The following is a 19,385-nucleotide window of genomic DNA, read 5'->3' as shown; positions in this document are numbered from 1 at the left end:
ATCCTTAATGTGCCTGTGTTGGATCCTTAATGTATTTGTGTCCAGACAAAAACTACACCTGGCTAAAAACCAGGACCTGCCCAAGACGTCTGGACGTTGACGAGGAAGATTAGGATGGCAGATCGCTCATCATCCCACAACGACGAGGAAAGGTTCCCATGATATTGATCCAACTGGGCCACATAGAGCCCCTGGTTAGATAAGGATTTGTATATGATTGATTGATTGATTCAAACAGGTGTCAAGCACATAATTTGTGATCTCGAGACAAATACTCCACATTCATAGCACAAGTTCTGCAATTTTAGATATTATATGGTAGCCCATATCTTTTGTGAAGGAATATTGAGTCCACCACAGGCAGAACTTTTCAAAACTAATGACACATTCATTAGTATATCATATGGAACCGGAACGAATGAATGGAACGAATTGCAAAAATCGCTGAAGTTGGAGACTTATATCTCCCTCACTAACTTTAAGCATCAGCTATCTGAGCAGCTTACCGATCGCTGCAGCTGTACATAGCCCATCCAACTACCTACCTCATCCCCATATTGTTTTTATTTACTTTTTTGCTCTTTTGCACACCAGTATTTCTACTTGCACATCATCATCTGCACATCTATTACTTCAGTGTTAATTTGCTAAATTGTAATTACTTCGCTACTATGGCCTATTTATTGCATTACTTCCTTGCTCCATTTGCACACACTGTTTATAGATTTTTCTATTGTGTTATTGACTGTACTTTTGTTTATCCTATGTGTGTGTTTATCCTAACAGTGTGTGTTGTTTTTTGTCGCACTGCGTTGCTTTATCTTGGCCAGGTCGCAGTTGTAAATGAGAACTTGTTCTCAACTGGCCTACCTGGTTAAATAAAGGTGAAATAAAAAAATATACTAATTTATAAGATAATTAATGTGTTATTAGTTTTGAAAAGTTCTGCATGTGATGTGTGAGACCAGAGAGACATTTTCTTTGGTTAATCAAAAAGTGTAAGATAAGACACCTTTGTTTTACTTCAACTTGCCAAGCCTAGCTCTTTTTCCAATATGGCCTGGACCTGAGTCCCATAAGAAGACCTGTTAAATACATTCTATTAGGTACACCCATCTCGTACCTGGACGGACCCCCTGTAGCCATGAAGGGCTGCGCCTGGTCAGTAACAATGTTCAGATACACTGTTTAAATGTTGCTTAATTAGTATCAAGGACCTAATGTGTGCCAGGGAAACATTCCCCACACCCTTACACCACCGCCACCAGCCTGTGCCGTTGACACAAGGCAGGATGGGGCCATGGACTCATGCTGCTTACGCCAAATCCTGATTCTGCCATCAGCATGACGCAACTGGAACCAGGATTTGTCGGACCAAGCAATGTTTTTCCACTCCTGTGATCGTCTGCCCAATGGAGTCGGCTCTTCTTGTTTTTAGCTGACAGGAGTAGAAACCGGTGTTGTCGTCCGCTGCAATAGCCCATCAGTGACAAGGACCGACGAGTTGTGCATTCAGAGATAAGGTTCTGCACACCACTGTTGTACTGCACAGTTATTTGCCTGTTTGTGGTCTGCCTGTTATTTTGCACGATTCTTGCCATTCTCCTTTGACCTCTCTCATCAACTAGCTGTTTTCATCCACAGGACTGCTGCTGATTGGATGTTTTTTGTTTGTCGCACCATTGACGGTAAACCCTAGACCAGTGGTTACCAACCTTTTCTGAGTCAAGATCACCTTCTGAGTCCAAAAGCAAGCCGAGATCTACCGCACAGATTTGTTTTCAAATTATTTAAAAAACCTATGCAAAATAAGCCTATGCAGAATTAACCTGTTAAAAACAGTTCTGTAGCAATTAGGTTTGTGCAGTAGGCTATAGGCCCAATACCTTATCACTGCATATTGGCAATGCTTGAATTGCCCTGACAATGTTGTTCTTCTCAGACCATTACACTGGTAATACACTGCTCAAAAAAATAAAGGGAACACTAAAATAACACATCCTAGATCTGAATGAATGAAATATTCTTATTAAATACTTTTTTCTTTACATAGTTGAATGTGCTGACAACAAAATCACACAAAAATTATCAATGGAAATCAAATTTATCAACCCATGGAGGTCTGGATTTGGAGTCACACTCAAAATTAAAGTGGAAAACCACACTACAGGCTTAAAACAAGTCAAAATGAGGCTCAGTAGTGTCTGTGGCCTCCACGTGCCTGTATGACCTCCCTACAACGCCTGGGCATACTCCTGATGAGGTGGCGGATGGTCTCCTGAGGGATCTCCTCCCAGACCTGGACTAAAGCATCCGCCAACTCCTGGACAGTCTGTGGTGCAACGTGGCGTTGGTGGATGGAGCGAGACATGATGTCCCAGATGTGCTCAATTGGATTCAGGTCTGGGGAACGGGCGGGCCAGTCCATAGCATCAATGCCTTCCTCTTGCAGGAACTGCTGACACACTCCAGCCACATGAGGTCTAGCATTGTCTTGCATTAGGAGGAACCCAGGGCCAACCGCACCAGCATATGGTCTCACAAGGGGTCTGAGGATCTCATCTCGGTACCTAATGGCAGTCAGGCTACCTCTGGCGAGCACATGGAGGGCTGTGCGGCCCCCAAAGAAATGCCACCCCACACCATGACTGACCCACCGCCAAATCGGTCATTCTGGAGGATGTTGCAGGCAGCAGAACGTTCTCCACGGCGTCTCCAGACTCTGTCACGTCTGTCATGTGCTCAGTGTGAACCTGCTTTCATCTGTGAAGAGCACAGGGCGCCAGTGGTGAATTTACCAATCTTGGTGTTCTCTGGCAAATGCCAAACGTCCTGCACGGTGTTGGGCTGTAAGCACAACCCCCACCTGTGGACGTCGGGCCCTCATGGAGTCTGTTTCTGACCGTTTGAGCAGACACATGCACATTTGTGGCCTGCTGGAGGTCATTTTGCAGGGCTCTGTCAGTGCTCCACCTGCTCCTCCTTGCACAAAGGTGGAGGTAGCGGTCCTGCTGCTGGGTTGTTGCCCTCCTACGGCCTCCTCCACATCTCCTGATGTACTGGCCTGTCTCCTGGTAGCGCCTCCATGCTCTGGACACTACGCTGACAGACACAGCAAACCTTCTTGCCACAGCTCGCATTGATGTGCCATCCTGGATGAGCTGCACTACCTGAGCCACTTGTGTGGGTTGTAGACTCCGTCTCATGCTACCACTAGAGTGAAAGCACCGCCAGCATTCAAAAGTGACCAAAACATCAGCCAGGAAGCATAGGAACTGAGAAGTGGTCTGTGGTCACCACCTGCAGAACCACTCCTTTATTGGGGGTGTCTTGCTAATTGCCTATAATTTCCACCTTTTGTCTATTCCATTTGCACAACAGCATGTGAAATTTATTGTCAATCAGTGTTGCTTCCTAAGTGGACAGTTTGATTTCACAGAAGTGTGATTGACTTGGAGTTACATTGTGTTGTTTAAGTGTTCCCTTTATTTTTTTGAGCAGTGTATATATTTTGTTGTATTACTTGTGAGGCACAGCTGAGCAAGCATAATCATTACCTTTTTCTTTTACTGAACTGATGGCCTGCATCCGCTGGTCAGACAGGGGATGGCGGGAGGGTGATAGCACTGGTGAGGCTGCCTCTCACCTGACTCACCTTCCCTCCTCTCTCCCTCCGCTGAGAAAAGAGGACACAGTCTTCCAGCTGATGGCGATTCATGTTATCACTCCGATGACCGATCAGAGACAGTGAAATATTCCTCGATATTAAAAAGGAGAAGCCGCTAATAATAACAATGCAAGCTTTGGAAACACTTTGCTGTACTCATTCATTACAGCTGCAGTGCTGGTTGTAGTGTGAGTGGAAGTAGTGGGAATGCTAGCTTTGGGACACAAAATCGGGAACACGCATTTTATGGCTTATAGGCCTAAGTGCTAAACAAAATGTTGACAGTGCTGAATAACAATTTAACATGAACGTACTTATTAAAATAGCAGCTCTTGAGGAAACTGTGCAGACACAATGATCTAAGCAATATGATTGGCCAGCGGTAGGCCTATAGGTGTACTTGATTTGCTGTCTGGGCCTGCCGGGTACGCAAAGTTTTACCTTCAGACACATTAAATAGTTCAAAATTCTGACACTTTGCCTTCCCGGTGCTAGGGCTGCTGAATCAAGTGCACCTAACGCCAACAGCACAAAACGCAAGGCTTTATCGTTGTTTTTTACAGAAATGTTTGGTTATCAACTACAAATGCCTTGGTGATCACCTCCCTAGACACTGTCAAGCGTGAAAAGCCCAGGAGGCTGGCTATTACTTGCGCATACTGGAATCTGCGCATCTGACTCACTGTCTGTAGGAGCGAACCATTTTTGTGAATTGGATAGTGTTCCTAATAAACTGGCCACTGGGTGTATACAGTACCAGTCAAAAGTTTGGACACACCTACTCATTCAAGGGTTTTTCTTTTGTGAAGACATCAAAACTATAAAATAACACATATGGAATCATGTAGTAAACAAAAATGTGTTAAACAAATCAAAATACACTACCGGTAAAAGGTTTAAGAACACCTCATTCAAGGGTTTTTCTTTATTTGACTATTTTCTACATTGTAGAATAAAAGTGAGACATCAAACCTATGAAAAAAACACATATGGAATCATATAGTAACCAAAAAAGTGTTAAACAAATTGGGTTGATGTCAGGTAATTGTGGAGGCCAGCTCATCTGATGCAGCACTCCATCACTCTTCTTCCTGGTCAAATAGCCTTTACACAGCCTGGAGGTGTTGGGTCATTGTCCTGTTGAAAAACAAATGACAGTCCCACTAAGCGCAAACCAGATGGGATGGCGTATCGCTGCAGAATGCTGTGGTAGCCATGCTGGTTAAGTGTGCCTTGAACTCTAAATAAATCAGTCACCAGCAAAGCACGCCCACACCATCACATCTCCTCCTCCATACTTCACGGTGGGAACTACACATGCAGAGATCATCTGTTCACCTACTCTGCGTCTCACAAAGACACAGAGGTTGGAACCAAAAATCTAAAATTTGGACTCATCAGACCAAAGGGTAGATTTCCACCGTTCAAATGTCCATTGCTAGTGTTTCTTGGCACAAGCAAGTCTCTTCTTCTTGTTGGTGTCCTTTAGTACTGGTTTCTTTGCAGCAATTCGACCATGAAGGCCTGATTCACGCAGTCTCCTCTGAACAGTTGGTGTTGAGATGTGTCTGTTACTTTAACTCTGTGAAACAATTATTTGGGCTGCAATTTCTGAGGCTGGTAACTCTAATGAACTTATCCTCTGCAGCAGAGGTAACTCTGGGTCTTCCTTTCTTATGGCGGTCCTCATGAGAGCCCGTTACATCATAGCGCTTGATGGTTTTTGCGACTGCACTTGAAGAAACTTTCAAAGTTCTTGAAATGTTCCGTATTGACTGACCTTCATGTCTTAAAGTAATGATGGGCTGTTGTTTCTCTTTGCTTATTTGAGCTGTTCTTGTCATAATACGGACTTGGTCTTTTACTAAATAGGGCTATCTTCTGTATACCACCCTCACCCCTAAACTGATTGGCTCAAACGCATTAAGACGGAAAGAAATTCCACAAATTAACTTGTAACAAGGCACACCTGTTAATTGAAATGCATTCGAGGTGACAACCTCATGAAGCTGGTTGAGAGAATGCAAGTGTGCAGCGCTGTCATCAAGGCAAAGGGTGGCTACTTTAAAGAATCTCAAATATATTTAGATTTGTTTAACACTTTTTTGGTTTCCAAATGATTCCATATGTGTTATTTCAGTTTGTCTTCACAAATAGTAACATTTATGAAAAACCCTCGAATGAGTAGGTGTCCAAACATTTGACTGGTACTGTATGTCAATGAGAACTAGCTTCTCAAGGAACTTGACATTTTCTACAATCTTTTGCTTTGCTATTATTTGCCATGTAGCAAAACAATTTTATTTATTTATTTACATGTAAATAAAAGCAAATCATGTAAATCAGTGACAGTGGTCTTGTTTTAATGACTCAGATGCTCAATCTTGCATGTCTAATCCCACTAATTGGAAATATATCCTTACTTTACAGCCCTCTCTTCCTCAAGACAGTTAAAGACCAGGAACAAACATATCCTCTTTTCCCCCTTTAGGCGACACAAGGCAACAAGGCCAACCACACTGAGCTGAGGCATTACAATGATAGCATAGGAAAGTTCAACAAAGATGTGAAGCAATAAAGTAAATAAAAAAAAACCCAAAGCATATAGTTTATAGAAATAAACACTTTAAATATCAGTCAGTCTTTCATCTCGTTAACAAACAAGTTCAATATAATTTAAACATAGAATAGTGAAAGGCTACGTTAAGACTGGCACTATACTGAAACAGAATCACAGACCTGGGCTTCACCGTCTCTGTATCAGTCGTTAGTTTAAACATAAATGGTTTCAATGTTACACTCAGCCAGTATAATTGGTTTACACCCAAAGTTGAGTTAGGCATCGGTGTACACACACACACATATATATATATATATATATATATATATATATATATATATCCTTAACAAAAATATAAATATATTTTTTGATCACGTCAGTACATTTTGGTCATGCAAAAAGTAAAATGCTAAGACATGCCAGAACACCACTTCATCAACTAATTGTTACAATAAGATTTACAAACCATATACAATATGCAACAGCAACATCGTACAGCATACAGATTAGGCTAATACTGTGCAATCACACATTTGAGCTATACAAAATATTTGTAATCATTAATCTTCACTCTGACAAATCTTTTAAACAACCGTATAAGACATCTTAGAAATTTCACATCAAATGAAACAGCTAAAATATACATCTTTCAGGTCCCGTTTCCTTTATGTGCATTTCAAATGTACATTCTTCATAATGTTGTCTCTGATTTGCGTACCCATAAGATTCATAAAAAACAACAACAGCAACAAACATATGACGATACATACCAAGCCATATTCATGACGACAACTATCATGATAGTGAGCGACTTCTTCAAAGTGCAAAGAGGGCAGGTTGTTGAGAGTGTAAGACCTGATGCCAACAGCTGAAGTCTCTGTCTGCCTGTGCTCCTTTATTAAAGGACACCATAGCTCGCTGAGAAGAGGGTTGATTTAAGGGCTCTCATCTTAAGGACTTTCTATACTCTGTAACGTTAAAAAAGTGCAGGCACTATCAGAAATGTAGAACATCTCTGTCTTTAAGGAAGGTCAGTGTTTCTGTTCTTCTGTCTGGGGGGGGGTTGATTGTGTTTTGAAGGCTGTGTTTTCTGAGGGGCCCTCAGGGGTAGGAGAGGGTCCTCATGAGCTCGTTGAGGCTCTTGTGGACGTTGGCAGGCTGGGAAGCGGCGAACTCTGCCAGCCCAGGCCCCATGTGGGTGTAGAGGGCTTGGCACAGGTTGGAGGTGGCCCCCCGCACGCTGCCACCCCGGCTGTGGACAGTGCCGCTGTGGCTGGATGTGCCCAGGAGGTGCCACAGCAGGGGTAACACCTTCTGTTCCACCACCTGGGGCTTACGGGGATATAATTCTGTCACCAGATCTGAAAGACAGACCAGAGGAGGAGAGGAGGGAGGGAGGTGGGAGGATGAGGAGTCAAACACGTTGTAACAAGGAACTTATGAAATGCTGAGAGCACATGGGCCTGACATCTATTTCTCCCTCCTTTTAAGAGGCTAAAGACTCTTTGGGTGACAGGCAGAAAGACAGTTGCCAGTGCACTGTTGCTTAGCAGCTTTTGTCAACTCAGATCCTAATCAAAATGTTAAAAGCCAAATGAAGTTTACAAAGTGTCATCTATGTAACTTAGGTACTGAAGGGAATATCTCAAGCAAACTGTTTCAGTGAACATACCTGCAACCTTCTCTATGAGATCCACCTTAGCCTTACCACTCAGGAACTGGGCCTTGGTGCAGAAGGGCTGGAGGAGGAGAGCGTTATCTGTGAACAAAGTCAAGCACAAAGTCAAGCTACGTTCAAGCCTCAAACCAGATGATGTGATGGGAAACATCATCAGACACCCACCCAGGTTTTGGATGAGTGTGTGGATGGCTCCAATAGCAGCAGTGTAGATAGCGTTGTTCTTGGAGTTGAGGTGATTGTCCACGATGGCTGGGACCAGGATGTAGATTACCTGGGCAAGGTTATCCTTCATCACAGTGACAATCTTCTGCAGAGACTCTAGAGCGTACAGGTTGACCTTACTGTTGGACTCCTGCAGTCTGGCCTTAAAGGCATCAAACACCTGCGAGAGAAGGACAGAGGAATGAGAGAAGCATTACTACAGATTCAACTATGACCTGCTTACACAGGTCATTTTATCTATGGAACTTTGCATGGTTGATTTCGTCAATAAAATGTATAGCTAGTATTTTTTGTGATAGTCAGAGGATTTCGGCCTTTAGCAGCTTAGGGTATATGAGGCAAAAGAATATCCAGTTTTGTTCAGCTGACATCAGTTACCGGAAAGATACTGCTGATGACCATGTTGGGGTTGTGCTCGCAGTCCACCATTAGCTGGTCGATGCCCTTGATGCGCTCTCTAAAGTCCTTTGAACCCAGCAGGGCTGTGAGCTGCTTGATGTACTCGATCTTGTCTGCAATGCTGTGAGCTTGAGGTCTTCCGTTGTACTGCCCAGACTCCCTGCAGATACACAAACAGTAGGTAAGACATGGAGACGGAGTTCATACTGATGGATACACACATGAACAAACTCTACATTCATTGACACAAACTGTGCTAATGCATAGACAAACAGCAAGGCTGGCTAGCCATGGCTTCAATCATAACAGTTCAGTATATAAGGGATGTTGACCTGAAGAGAGACTAAATTCAGGGATAGTATGGATAGTGCTACATGTTTCAGTTGGTGTTGCGTTTTCCCACCTGTTGACCACTTTGAGTGGTTCCCTGTTGAGAGATGAGGCCCTCACTGTCCCACTGCCAGGGTGGGAACGCCGGCCCCTGGCTGACGGGGTGTCCTGGGGCATCTCTCCCAGGCCCTGCAGAACACATTAACACATGTAACTCATAGATGACACAAATGTACAGTACCAGTCAAAAGTTTGGACACCTACTCATTTAATGTATTTTTTTATTACTATTTTCTAGAATAATAGTGAAGACATCAAAACTATGAAATAACACATATGGAATCATGTAGTAACCAAAAAGTGTTAAACAAATCAAAATATATTTTAGATTTTAGATTCTTCAAAGTAGCCACCCTTTGCTTTGATGACAGCTTTGCACTATTGGCATTCTCTCAACCAGCTTCACCTGGAATGCCTTCCAACAGTCTTGAAGGAGTTCCCACATATGCTGAGAACTTGTTGGCTTCTTTTCCTTCACTCTGCGGTCCAAATCATCCCAAACCATCTCATTTGGGTTGAGGTCGCGGGATTGTGGAGGCCAGGTCATCTGATGCAGCACTCCATCACTCTTCTTCTTGTTCAAATAGCCTTTACACAGCCTGGAGGTGTGTTGGGTCATTGTCCTGTTGAAAAACAAATTATCGTCCCACTAAGCGCAAACCAGATGGGATGGCGTATCGCTGCAAAATGCTGTGGTAGCCATGCTGGTTAAGTGTGCCTTGAATTCGAAATAAATCACAGACAGTGTCACCAGCAAAGCACCCCCACACCATCACACCTCCTCCTCCATGCTTCACGGTGGGAACCACACATGTGGAGATCATCCATTCATTTACTCTGCGTCTCACAAAGACAAAGACAGATTTCCACTGGTCTAATGTCCATTGCTAGTGTTTCTTGGCCCAAGCAAGTCTCTTCTTCTATTGGTGTCCTTTAGTAGTGGTTTCTTTGCAGCAATTTGTCCATGAAGGCCTGATTCACGCAGTCTCCTCTGAACAGTTGATGTTGAGATGTGTCTGTTACTTGAACTCTGTGAAGCATTTATTTGGGCTGTAATCTGAAGCTGGTAACTCTAATGAACTTATTCTCTGCCACAGAGGTAACTCTGGGTCTTCCTTTCCTGTGGCAGTCCTCATGAGAGACAGTTTCATTATAGCGCTTGATGGTTTTTTGCGACTGCACTTGAAATGTTCCGCATTGACTGACCTTCATGTCTTAAGGTAATAATGGATTGTCGATTCTCTTTGCTTATTTGAGCTGTTCTTGCCATAATATGGACTTGGTATTTTACCAAATAGGGCTATCTTCTGTATACCACCCCTACCTTGTCACAACACAACTGATTGGTTCAAATGCATTAAAAATAAATTCCACAAATTAACTTTTAACAAGGCACACCTGTTAATTGAAATGCATTCCAGCTCTTGAAGCAGGTCGACAAAATGCCAAGAGTGTGCAAAGCTGTAATTAAGGCAGCTTTAACATTAGAAGCCTCCTCCCTAAGTTTGTTTTATTCGTTGCTTTAGCACACTCCACCAACCCGGTTGTCCTAGCCGTGTCTGAATCCTTGCTTAGGAAGTCCACCAAAAATCCTGAAATTTCCATCCCTAATTATAACATTTTCCGACAAGATAGAGCTGCCAAAGGGGGCGGAGTTGCAATCTACTGCAGAGTTCTGTCATACTATCCAGGTCTGTGCCAAAACAATTCAAGCTTCTACTTTTAAAAATCCACCTTTCCCAGAAACAAGTCTCTCACCATTGCCGCTTGTTATAGACCCCCATTCAGCCCCCAGCTGTGCCGTGGACACCATATGGTGATTGATTGCCCCCCATCTATCTTCAGAGTTCGTACTGTTAGGTGACCTAAACTGGGACATGCTTAACATCCCGGCTGTCCTACAATCTAAGCTAGATGCCCTCAAACTCACACAAATTATCAAGGAACCTACTAGGTACAACCCTAAATCCGTAACCATGAGCACCCTCTTAGATATCATCCTGACCAACTTGCCCTCTAAATACACCTCTGCTGTCTTCAACCAGGATCTCACCGATCATTGCCTCATTGCCTGCGTGTGTGCGTAATGGGTCCGCGGTCAAACGAACACCCCTCATCACTGTCAAAGGCTCCCTAAAACTCTTCAGCAAGCAGGACTTTCTAATCGACCTGGTCCGGGTATCCTGGAAGGATATTGACCTCATCCTGTCAGTAGAGGATGCCTGGTTGCTATTTAAAAGTGATTTCCTCACCATCTTAAATAAGCATGCTCCATTCAAAAAAGTGTAGAACTAAGAACAGATATAGCCCTTGGTTCACCACAGACTTGACTGGCCTTGACCAGCACAAAAACATCCTGTGGCGTTCTGCATTAGCAATGAATAGCCCCCGTGATATGCAACTTTTCAGGGAAGTCAGGAACCAATATACTTTTCAAACAGAAATTTGCATCCTGTAGCACTAATTCCAAAAAGTTTTGGGACACTGTAAAGTCCATGGAGAATAAGAGCACCTCCTCCCAGATGCCCACTGCACTGAGGATAGGAAACATTGTCACCACCGATAAATCTATGATAATCGATCATTTCAATAAGCATTTTTCTACGGCTATTTATTGCCTTACCTCCCTACTCTTCTACATTTGCACACACTGTACATAGATTTTTCGATTGTGTTATTGACTGTACGTTTGTTTATGTGTAACTCTGTGGTGTTGTTTTTGTCGCACTGCTTTGCTTTATCTTGGCTAGGTCGCAGTTGTAAATGAGAACTTGTTCTTAACTGGCCTACCTGGTTAACTTCTTTAGGATAGTGGGCAGCATTCGGAATTTTGGATGAAAAGCGTCCCCAAAGTAAACTGCCTGCTACTCAGGCCCAGAAGCTAGGATATGCATATAGGTAGATTTGGATAGAAAACACTCTAAAGTTTCCAAAACTGTTAAAATAATGTCAGTGAGTTTAACAGAACTGATATGGCAGGCGAAAACCTGAGGAAAATCCATCCAGGAAGTGCCAATGAAAGCTTATCCACCATTTAAAGGGATAGGACCCATATTCCGTTCCCTATGGCTTCCACTAGTTGTGAACAGTCTTTAGTCATTGTTTCAGGCTTTTATTCCAAAAATGAGGGAGAATGACCACATTGAGTGAGTGGACCCTGGGATGTCCCCAGAGCTGGTTACTGCGCACGATCGAGAGTGCGCCTTTCTTGTTTTTCTTTTATATTGACGACGATATTGTCCGGTTGAAATATGATCAATTATTTAGGCTAAAAACAACCTGAGGATTGATTATAAACATTGTTTGACATGTTTCTATAAACTATACGGATACTATTTGGAATTTTCGTCTGCCCGTTGTGACCGCATTTGAGCCATTGGATTACTGAACTAAGCGCGCCAACAAAATTGAGGTTTTTGGATATAAAGAGGGACTTTATCGAACAAAACAAACATTTATTGTGTAACTGGGAGTCTTGTGAGTGCAACCATACGAAGATCATCAAAGGTAAATTATTCATTTTATTGCTATTTCTGACTAATCTACTTGGCTGCTAACTGTTTGTAATGTTTTGTGTGCTGAGTGCTGTCCTCAGATAATCGCATGGTTTGCTTTCGCCGTAAAGCCTTTTTGAAATCTGACACGGGGGCTAGATTAACAAAAAGTTAAGCTTTATTTTGATGTATTGCACTTGTGATTTCATGAAAGTTAAATATTTATAGTCATTTAATTTGAATTTGGCGCTCTGCAATTTCACCGGAAGTTGATCCATATGAAGTTAAATAAAGGTGAAAAAAAATGTATAAATAAAAAGGCATAAGGTGGCTTCTTTGAAGAATCTCAAATATTAAATATATTTTGATTTGTTTAACACTTTTTTGGTTACAACATGATTCCATATGTGTCATTTCATAGTTTTGATGTCTTCTCTATTATTCTACAATGTAGAAAATAGTACAAATAAAGGAAAACCCTGGAATGAGTAGTTGTGTCCAAACTTTTGACCGGTACTGTAAATTAAGTGCAGCAGGTTCATACAGGAAACCTGATTGATAGCATCAGCTGATATTGCAGCAAATAGATTCATCACGCTACCTTAATATGGCGGTTTATTTAGTCGACCGAGTTCTGCACACACATTGTGATGGCTACCGCCCAATGCCATGTGCTGGTGTTCTTGGTGACATGCCATTGCTGTAACACGTTACTCGCCATTCATTTCTGTTTTCTGCTTTCCCACCACTCTCCCCAGCCTCCACTTGTTTGGGCTCTGCTTTTGTACAGTCAGAGGCATTGGTATAGTATACCTTGGCATTGGTATAGCTACCATGAAGGAGCAGGGCCTAACGCAAAGACTAATGTACTGCATTTATTGTCGTCTTTTCTAATAAATGGTTAAATGAACGTGGCCTTTCCTGTCTAAACTGCTGCTTTCTTACAGTAACAGTGTCTTGTCTCAAAACGCAAGTCCCCAGCAAGGGGAGACTAAAATAGACAGGAATGACTCATAACAGTCCCACACACCTTCTCAGTTAGACAGTGTTCTGTACCTTAGTGTTCAGTGTGGCGACAGTGTCTCTGATGGGAGCCAGGTCTTTGGCAGGGATATATTTCTCCAACATCTTATCGAAATCACTGTGCAGTGACAGAAATAACAGCATGCGGCGCCCCTGGTACCTGAGGAGCAGAACAGCCTCAGAGTCAAACAATGTCACTCACTCTATTGATAACAGACACACCTGCTACTATTAAAACAGACACTCATTGGTATTGAACAGAATTCCCTCCCTACCTAGCTTCCTGGGAGGAGTCTTGTGCTAGCTTGGTGACGGCAGGTAGTATTCGGTCGGTGAGGTCTTTCCCTCCAGACAGCAGGCGGGCAGCACCAATGTTCTCCATCAGGTTGGCCATGTGATGACCCGCGCACTTCCTCACCACAGAGTTCAGGTGACTGTTCACAAGAGACAATATCAGGGATGTGGTCAGTGCCTAATGGCCTATTTTAATGATAAGATACAAGCATGATAAAAATGTAATATCTACACGCAAAGCATGTAGCCCTAATTCAGGTAAAGAACTGCTAAAAGTGCTATCTTGTGACAATGAGTGTGTCTGACCTGAGGCCGCTGGTGAGCAGAGCGTTCAGGCTGCGTGTCGGGGTGCAGTGTTGCACCATGCTGTCCAACGCTGCATCCACATCCTGTCTGATGAAGGCGTTGGACTCCCCAGCTTTCTGCAGCAGAGCCTTGGAAGTGCCCTCCAGCTCCTGGTCCATGCCCTTATGCAGCGCAGTGTACAGCTCACCCATTGCCCCAACCGCAACACGGGACACACCCGAACGAAGGTTCCTCACCTGAGGAGCAATACACTCAGATGATGATATCATTAAATCAGTTAGATAAAAAAATTATAATCAGACATCTGAGTAAGGATGGTCAAATGAATGGTCAAATGTCCTCATCGGGACATAAGAAAATCAATCATTGAGGGCTAAAGTCTACAAGGACCACCCTGTATTGAATTGATTGAGGCTGAGATTATGATTAGAAGGGGATTGGATGAAGGTCCCCAGGACAATGGACTGCCGTTTCACATGAACATTTATAGAAGACTAAAAGAATGAGGAGTCGTGGTCGTACCTCTTGGATGAGTGCGAGACAGACGTCATGCAGCCTGTTAAGCAGTATGTCTGAATGGTACTGCGTCAGCCCACGGAGAAAGGTCAGGCCCTCAATCTTCTTCTCCCTTCAATCAAAAATAGAGAAATATAAATTTTGTAAATCCAATCCATTGCTTATATGCATAGAACAGTCATACATTGACTTTTGACATAGGGTCTGACTAGACAATGTTGAAGTATAGCATCTGGTTAAAGTAACTGTCCAGTGAAAAAATGAAAAGTCCAGTGAAAAGTTAATATTATGTTAACTCATACCCAAATAATGTTGACTCGTCCTACACTCGTATTTCTGGCAAAAGCATAATGCAAAATTGGAGAGAAAACACTTAAAAACTCAAACTCAAACTGCAGCGATTTGAACAAACATTAAAAAAATATATTATGAAGGCTACAACCTTCTGTCTGCTGTAACAGATATTACTGTAGCACAAGCAAGACGCAGTCTACACATTGCATTGGGGCAAATCTATCAGCGTTTTGTGTGATGACGCAATCTTTATAGTTATGCTGCCATATGGCCAGAGTTGCTGAATAAAGAACACTACGACATTGACTGCCTGTCTGCCTCCCAATAGCCAATGTTTGCACATTAAATCGATGTTGACTGCCTGTCTGTGTCTTGCCTGTTTGATATGCTGCATACATATAGCTTGCCTAAATAGTGCATATAGGCTAACTCACCTGAAAAAAGAACATGAAATCGCTACACTGCATGTTATGTTGTGCTTATGTTTGCAATAGATTACTGTTACAACAAAGAACTATGTGTGTTCAAACTGTCTTTCGTGCATAAGCAGCAGCGGAGCACTGAGCAGCAGCTGAAAGGATGAGGAAGCGGTAGCGGATCCTGCAGGGTCCTTGGGATCCTCCTGAGTGGCGCAGAGGTCTAAGGCACTGTATCTCTTACAAGAGGCGTCACTACATTCCCTGGTTCAAATCCAGGCTGTATCACATCCGGCCTTGATTGGGAGTCCCATAGGGCGGCGCACAATTGGCCCAGCGTCGTCCGGTTTTGTCCGGCATTGTAAATAAGAATTTGTTCTTAACTGACTTGCCTAGTTAAATAAAGGTTACATAAAAAATGTAAATTAAAAAAATGCGCAGAAATCCCTATATACACTATATAGAAAAGTATGTGGACACCCCTTCAAATTACTGGATCCGGCTATTTCAGCCACACCCGTTGCTGACAGGTGTATAAAATCGAGCACACAGCCATGCAATCTCCATAAACAAACATTTACAGTATAATGGCCTTACTGAAGAGCACAGTGACTTTCAACATGGCACCGTCATAGGATGCCACCTTTCCAACAAGTCAGTTCGTCAAATTTCTGCCCTGCTAGAGCTGCCCCGGTCAACTGTAAGTGCTGTTATTGTGAAGAGGAAACGTCTAGGAGCAACAACGGCTCAGCAGCGAAGTGGTAGGCCACACAAGTTTACAGAATGGGACCACCGAGTGCTGAAGCGCGTGGCGAGTAAAAATTGTATGACCTCGGTTACAACAGTTATTAACGAGTTTCAAACGCCTCTAGAAGCAACGTCAGCACAATAATTGTTCGTCGGGAGCTTCATGAAATGGGTTTCCATGGCCGAGCAGCCACAAACAAGACTAAGATCACCAACGCGCAATTGCCAAGCGTTGGCAAAAGGGGTGTAAAGTAGAGGTCGACCGATTATGATTTTTCAACGCCGATACCGATCATCGGAGGACCAAAAAAGCCAATACCGATTAATCGGCCGATTTTTAAAATGTATTTGTAATAATGAAAATTACAACAATACTGAATGAACACTTATTTTAACTTAATATAATACATCATAAAAATCAATGTAGCCTCAAATAAATAATGAAACATGTTCAATTTGGTTTAAATAATGCAAAAACAAAGTGTTGGAGAAGAAAGTAAAAGTGCAATATGTGCCATGTAAGAAAGCTAACGTTTAAGTTCCTTGCTCAGAACATGAGAACATATGAAAGCTGGTGGTTCCTTTTAACATGAGTCTTAAATATTCCCAGGTAAGAAGTTTTAGGTTGTAGTTATTATAGGAATTATAGGACTATTTATCTCTATACGATTTGTATTTCATATACCTTTGACTATTGGATGTTCTTATAGGCACTTTAGTATTGCCAGTGTAACAGTACAGCTTCCATCCCTCTCCTCGCCGCTACCTGGGCTCGAACCAGGAACACATCGACAACAGCCACCCTCGAAGCAGCGTTACCCATGCAGAGCAAGGGGAACAACTACTCCAAGTCTCAGAGCGAGTGACGTTTGAAACGCTATTAGCGCGCACCCCGCTAACTAGCTAGCCAGTTCACATCAGTTACACCAGCCTAATCTCGGGAGTTGATAGGCTTGAATTCATTAACAGCAGAGCTGCTGGCAAAACGCACAAAAGTGCTGTTTGAATGAATGCTTACGAGCCTGCTGGTGCCCACCATCGCTCAGTCAGACTGCTCTATCAAATCATAGACTTAATTATAACATAATAACACACAGAAATACGAGCCTTAGGTCATTAATATGGTCGAATCCGGAAACTATCATCTCGAAAACAAAACATTTATTCTTTCAGTGAAATATGGGACCGTTACGTATTTTATCTAACGGGTGGAATCCATCAGTCTAAATATTCCTGTTACATTGCACAACCTTCAATGTTATGTCATAATTACGTAAAATTCTGGCAAATTAGTTCGTAATGAGCCAGGCGGCCCAAACTGTTGCATATACCCTGACTCTGCGTCCAATGAACGCAAGAGAAGTGACACAATTTCACCTGGTTAATATTGCCTGCTAACCTGGATTTCTTTTAGATAAATATGCAGGTTTAAAAATATATACTTCTGTGTATTGATTTTAAGAAAGGCATTGATGTTTATGGTTAGGTACACGTTGGAGCAACGACAGTCCTTTTTCGCGAATGCGCACTGCATCGATTATATGCAACGCAGGACACGCTAGATAAACTAGTAATATCATCAACCATGTGTAGTTATAACTAGTGATTATGATTGATTGATTGATTGTTTTTATAAGATAAGTTTAATGCTAGCTAGCAACTTACCTTGGCTTCTTACTGCTTTTGCGTAACAGGCGGGCTCCTCGTGAGGCAGGTGGTTAGAGCGTTTGCCTAGTTAACCGTAAGGTTACAAGATTGAATCCCTGAGCTGACAAGGTAAAAATCTGTCGTTCTGCCCCTGAACAAGGCAGTTAACCCACCGTTCCTAGGCCGTCATTGAAAATAAGAATGTGTTCTTAACTGACTTGCCTAGTTAAATAAAGGTGTAAAAAAAAAAAAAAAAATCGGCATCCAAAATTAACGATTTCCGATTGTTATGAAATCTTGAAATCAGCCCTAATTAAATCGGCCATTCCGATTAAATCGGTAGACCTCTAGTGTAAAGCTCGCCGCCATTGGACTGGAGTAGAGGAAACACATTCTCTGGAGTGATGAATCACGCTTCACCATCTGGCAGTCTAACGGACGATTCTGGGTTTGGCGGATGCCTTAATGCATAGTGCCAACTGTAAAGTTTGTTGGAGGATGAATAACGGCATGGGCCTGTTTTTCATGGTTTGGGCTAGGCCCTTTAATCCCAGTGAAGGGAAATCTTAACGCTACAGCATACAATGACATACTAGACGATTCTGTGCTTCCAACTTTGTGGCAACAGTTTGGGGAAGTCCCTTTCCTGTTTCAGCATGACAATGCCCCATGCACAAAGCGAGGTCCATATAGAAATGGTTTGTTGAGATCAGTGTGAAAGTACTTGACTGGTCTGCACAGAGCCCTGACCTCAACCCCATCGAACACCTTTGGGATGAATTGGACCGCCGACTACGAGCCAGGTCTAATCGCCCAACATCATTGCCCGACCTCAGTAATGCTCTTGTGGCTGAATGGAAGCAAGTCCCCGCAGCAATGTTCCAACATCTAGTGGAAAGCCTTCCAGAATAGTGGAGGCTGTTATAGCAGCAAAGGGGGGACCAACTCCATATTAATGCCCATGATTTTGGAATGAGATGTTCAATGAGCAGGTGTCCATATACTTTTGGTCACGTAGTGTATTTAGTATTTAGTATATGCCTACACCATTCCAACACAGAAAAGCTGTTTTTTAAACACCCTTAATTACAATTTTTGTGAAGAAAAATTATTTGACATATTTCATAGACATCCGGAAACACTGGACAGTTACTTTAAATGCGGGAGGTGGGGTTCAGTTGGACTCCAGGAAGATTAGCAGTTGATAAAGCGTCAGCTAATAGGGATCCAAATGAAGAATAAAGCTCACCAGTCGTCTGAGTTGAGGAGTTTGAAGCTCTGTGTCAGTGCTAGCTCAGGTTTGGAGAAGGGCCGTAGTTCAGGCTGCTCTGTCAGGTCTCTCTTCTGGCTGGGAATGCCTGGGGACATCTCATCTGGAGGACAACCATATCATTAAATACAACACTATAATAATGTATCTCTATGGCCACAACAACACACAGCAGAGTGTTACATTACACCTCTATTGTTACATTACAGTTGTATCAGTCATTGGCTAAATGAAGCAGCGTGCGTGGGAGGAGATGTATTAATAGAATGTGTGAAAACAAAGCATTGCACTCCATTATCTACATCTCATTTACCGTTGCTAAGCTCTGCTACTGTTGGGGGCTCTGAGGGGATAATTAGTAGTGCACTAAAACACTTTAGAGTCAGGCTATACCTAAATGCCTGAGTGAGATATGATGTGTTGACTTATTAATCTATTCACCATGTTAAAAAAAACATC

At 42.7% G+C, this 19,385-nt stretch overlaps 1 protein-coding gene across 1 annotated transcript in view; it reads right to left on the bottom strand.

Annotated features, from left to right (window-relative positions):
• Nucleotides 1-5,898: 5,898 nt before the first annotated feature.
• LOC120060255 (TOG array regulator of axonemal microtubules protein 1-like) overlaps nt 5,899-19,385 on the bottom strand; it is a 34,566-nt gene continuing 21,079 nt past the window's right edge. The window contains exons 13-22 of the mRNA XM_039009429.1: nt 18,906-19,029; nt 14,559-14,664; nt 14,037-14,272; nt 13,712-13,870; nt 13,470-13,596; nt 8,933-9,048; nt 8,509-8,689; nt 8,071-8,290; nt 7,900-7,986; nt 5,899-7,588 (exon numbers count right to left, since the gene is read on the bottom strand). Of these exons, the coding sequence (XP_038865357.1) occupies nt 7,329-7,588; nt 7,900-7,986; nt 8,071-8,290; nt 8,509-8,689; nt 8,933-9,048; nt 13,470-13,596; nt 13,712-13,870; nt 14,037-14,272; nt 14,559-14,664; nt 18,906-19,029 (1,616 nt within the window). The 3' untranslated portion in view covers nt 5,899-7,328. The remainder of the gene's footprint in view (nt 7,589-7,899; nt 7,987-8,070; nt 8,291-8,508; nt 8,690-8,932; nt 9,049-13,469; nt 13,597-13,711; nt 13,871-14,036; nt 14,273-14,558; nt 14,665-18,905; nt 19,030-19,385) is intronic.

Source organism: Salvelinus namaycush, chromosome 15 (assembly GCF_016432855.1).
Source record: "Salvelinus namaycush isolate Seneca chromosome 15, SaNama_1.0, whole genome shotgun sequence".
Taxonomy (NCBI): domain Eukaryota; kingdom Metazoa; phylum Chordata; class Actinopteri; order Salmoniformes; family Salmonidae; genus Salvelinus; species Salvelinus namaycush.
Note: the sequence above shows the minus strand (reverse complement) of the source record. Positions and strands in the feature narration are given on the sequence as shown.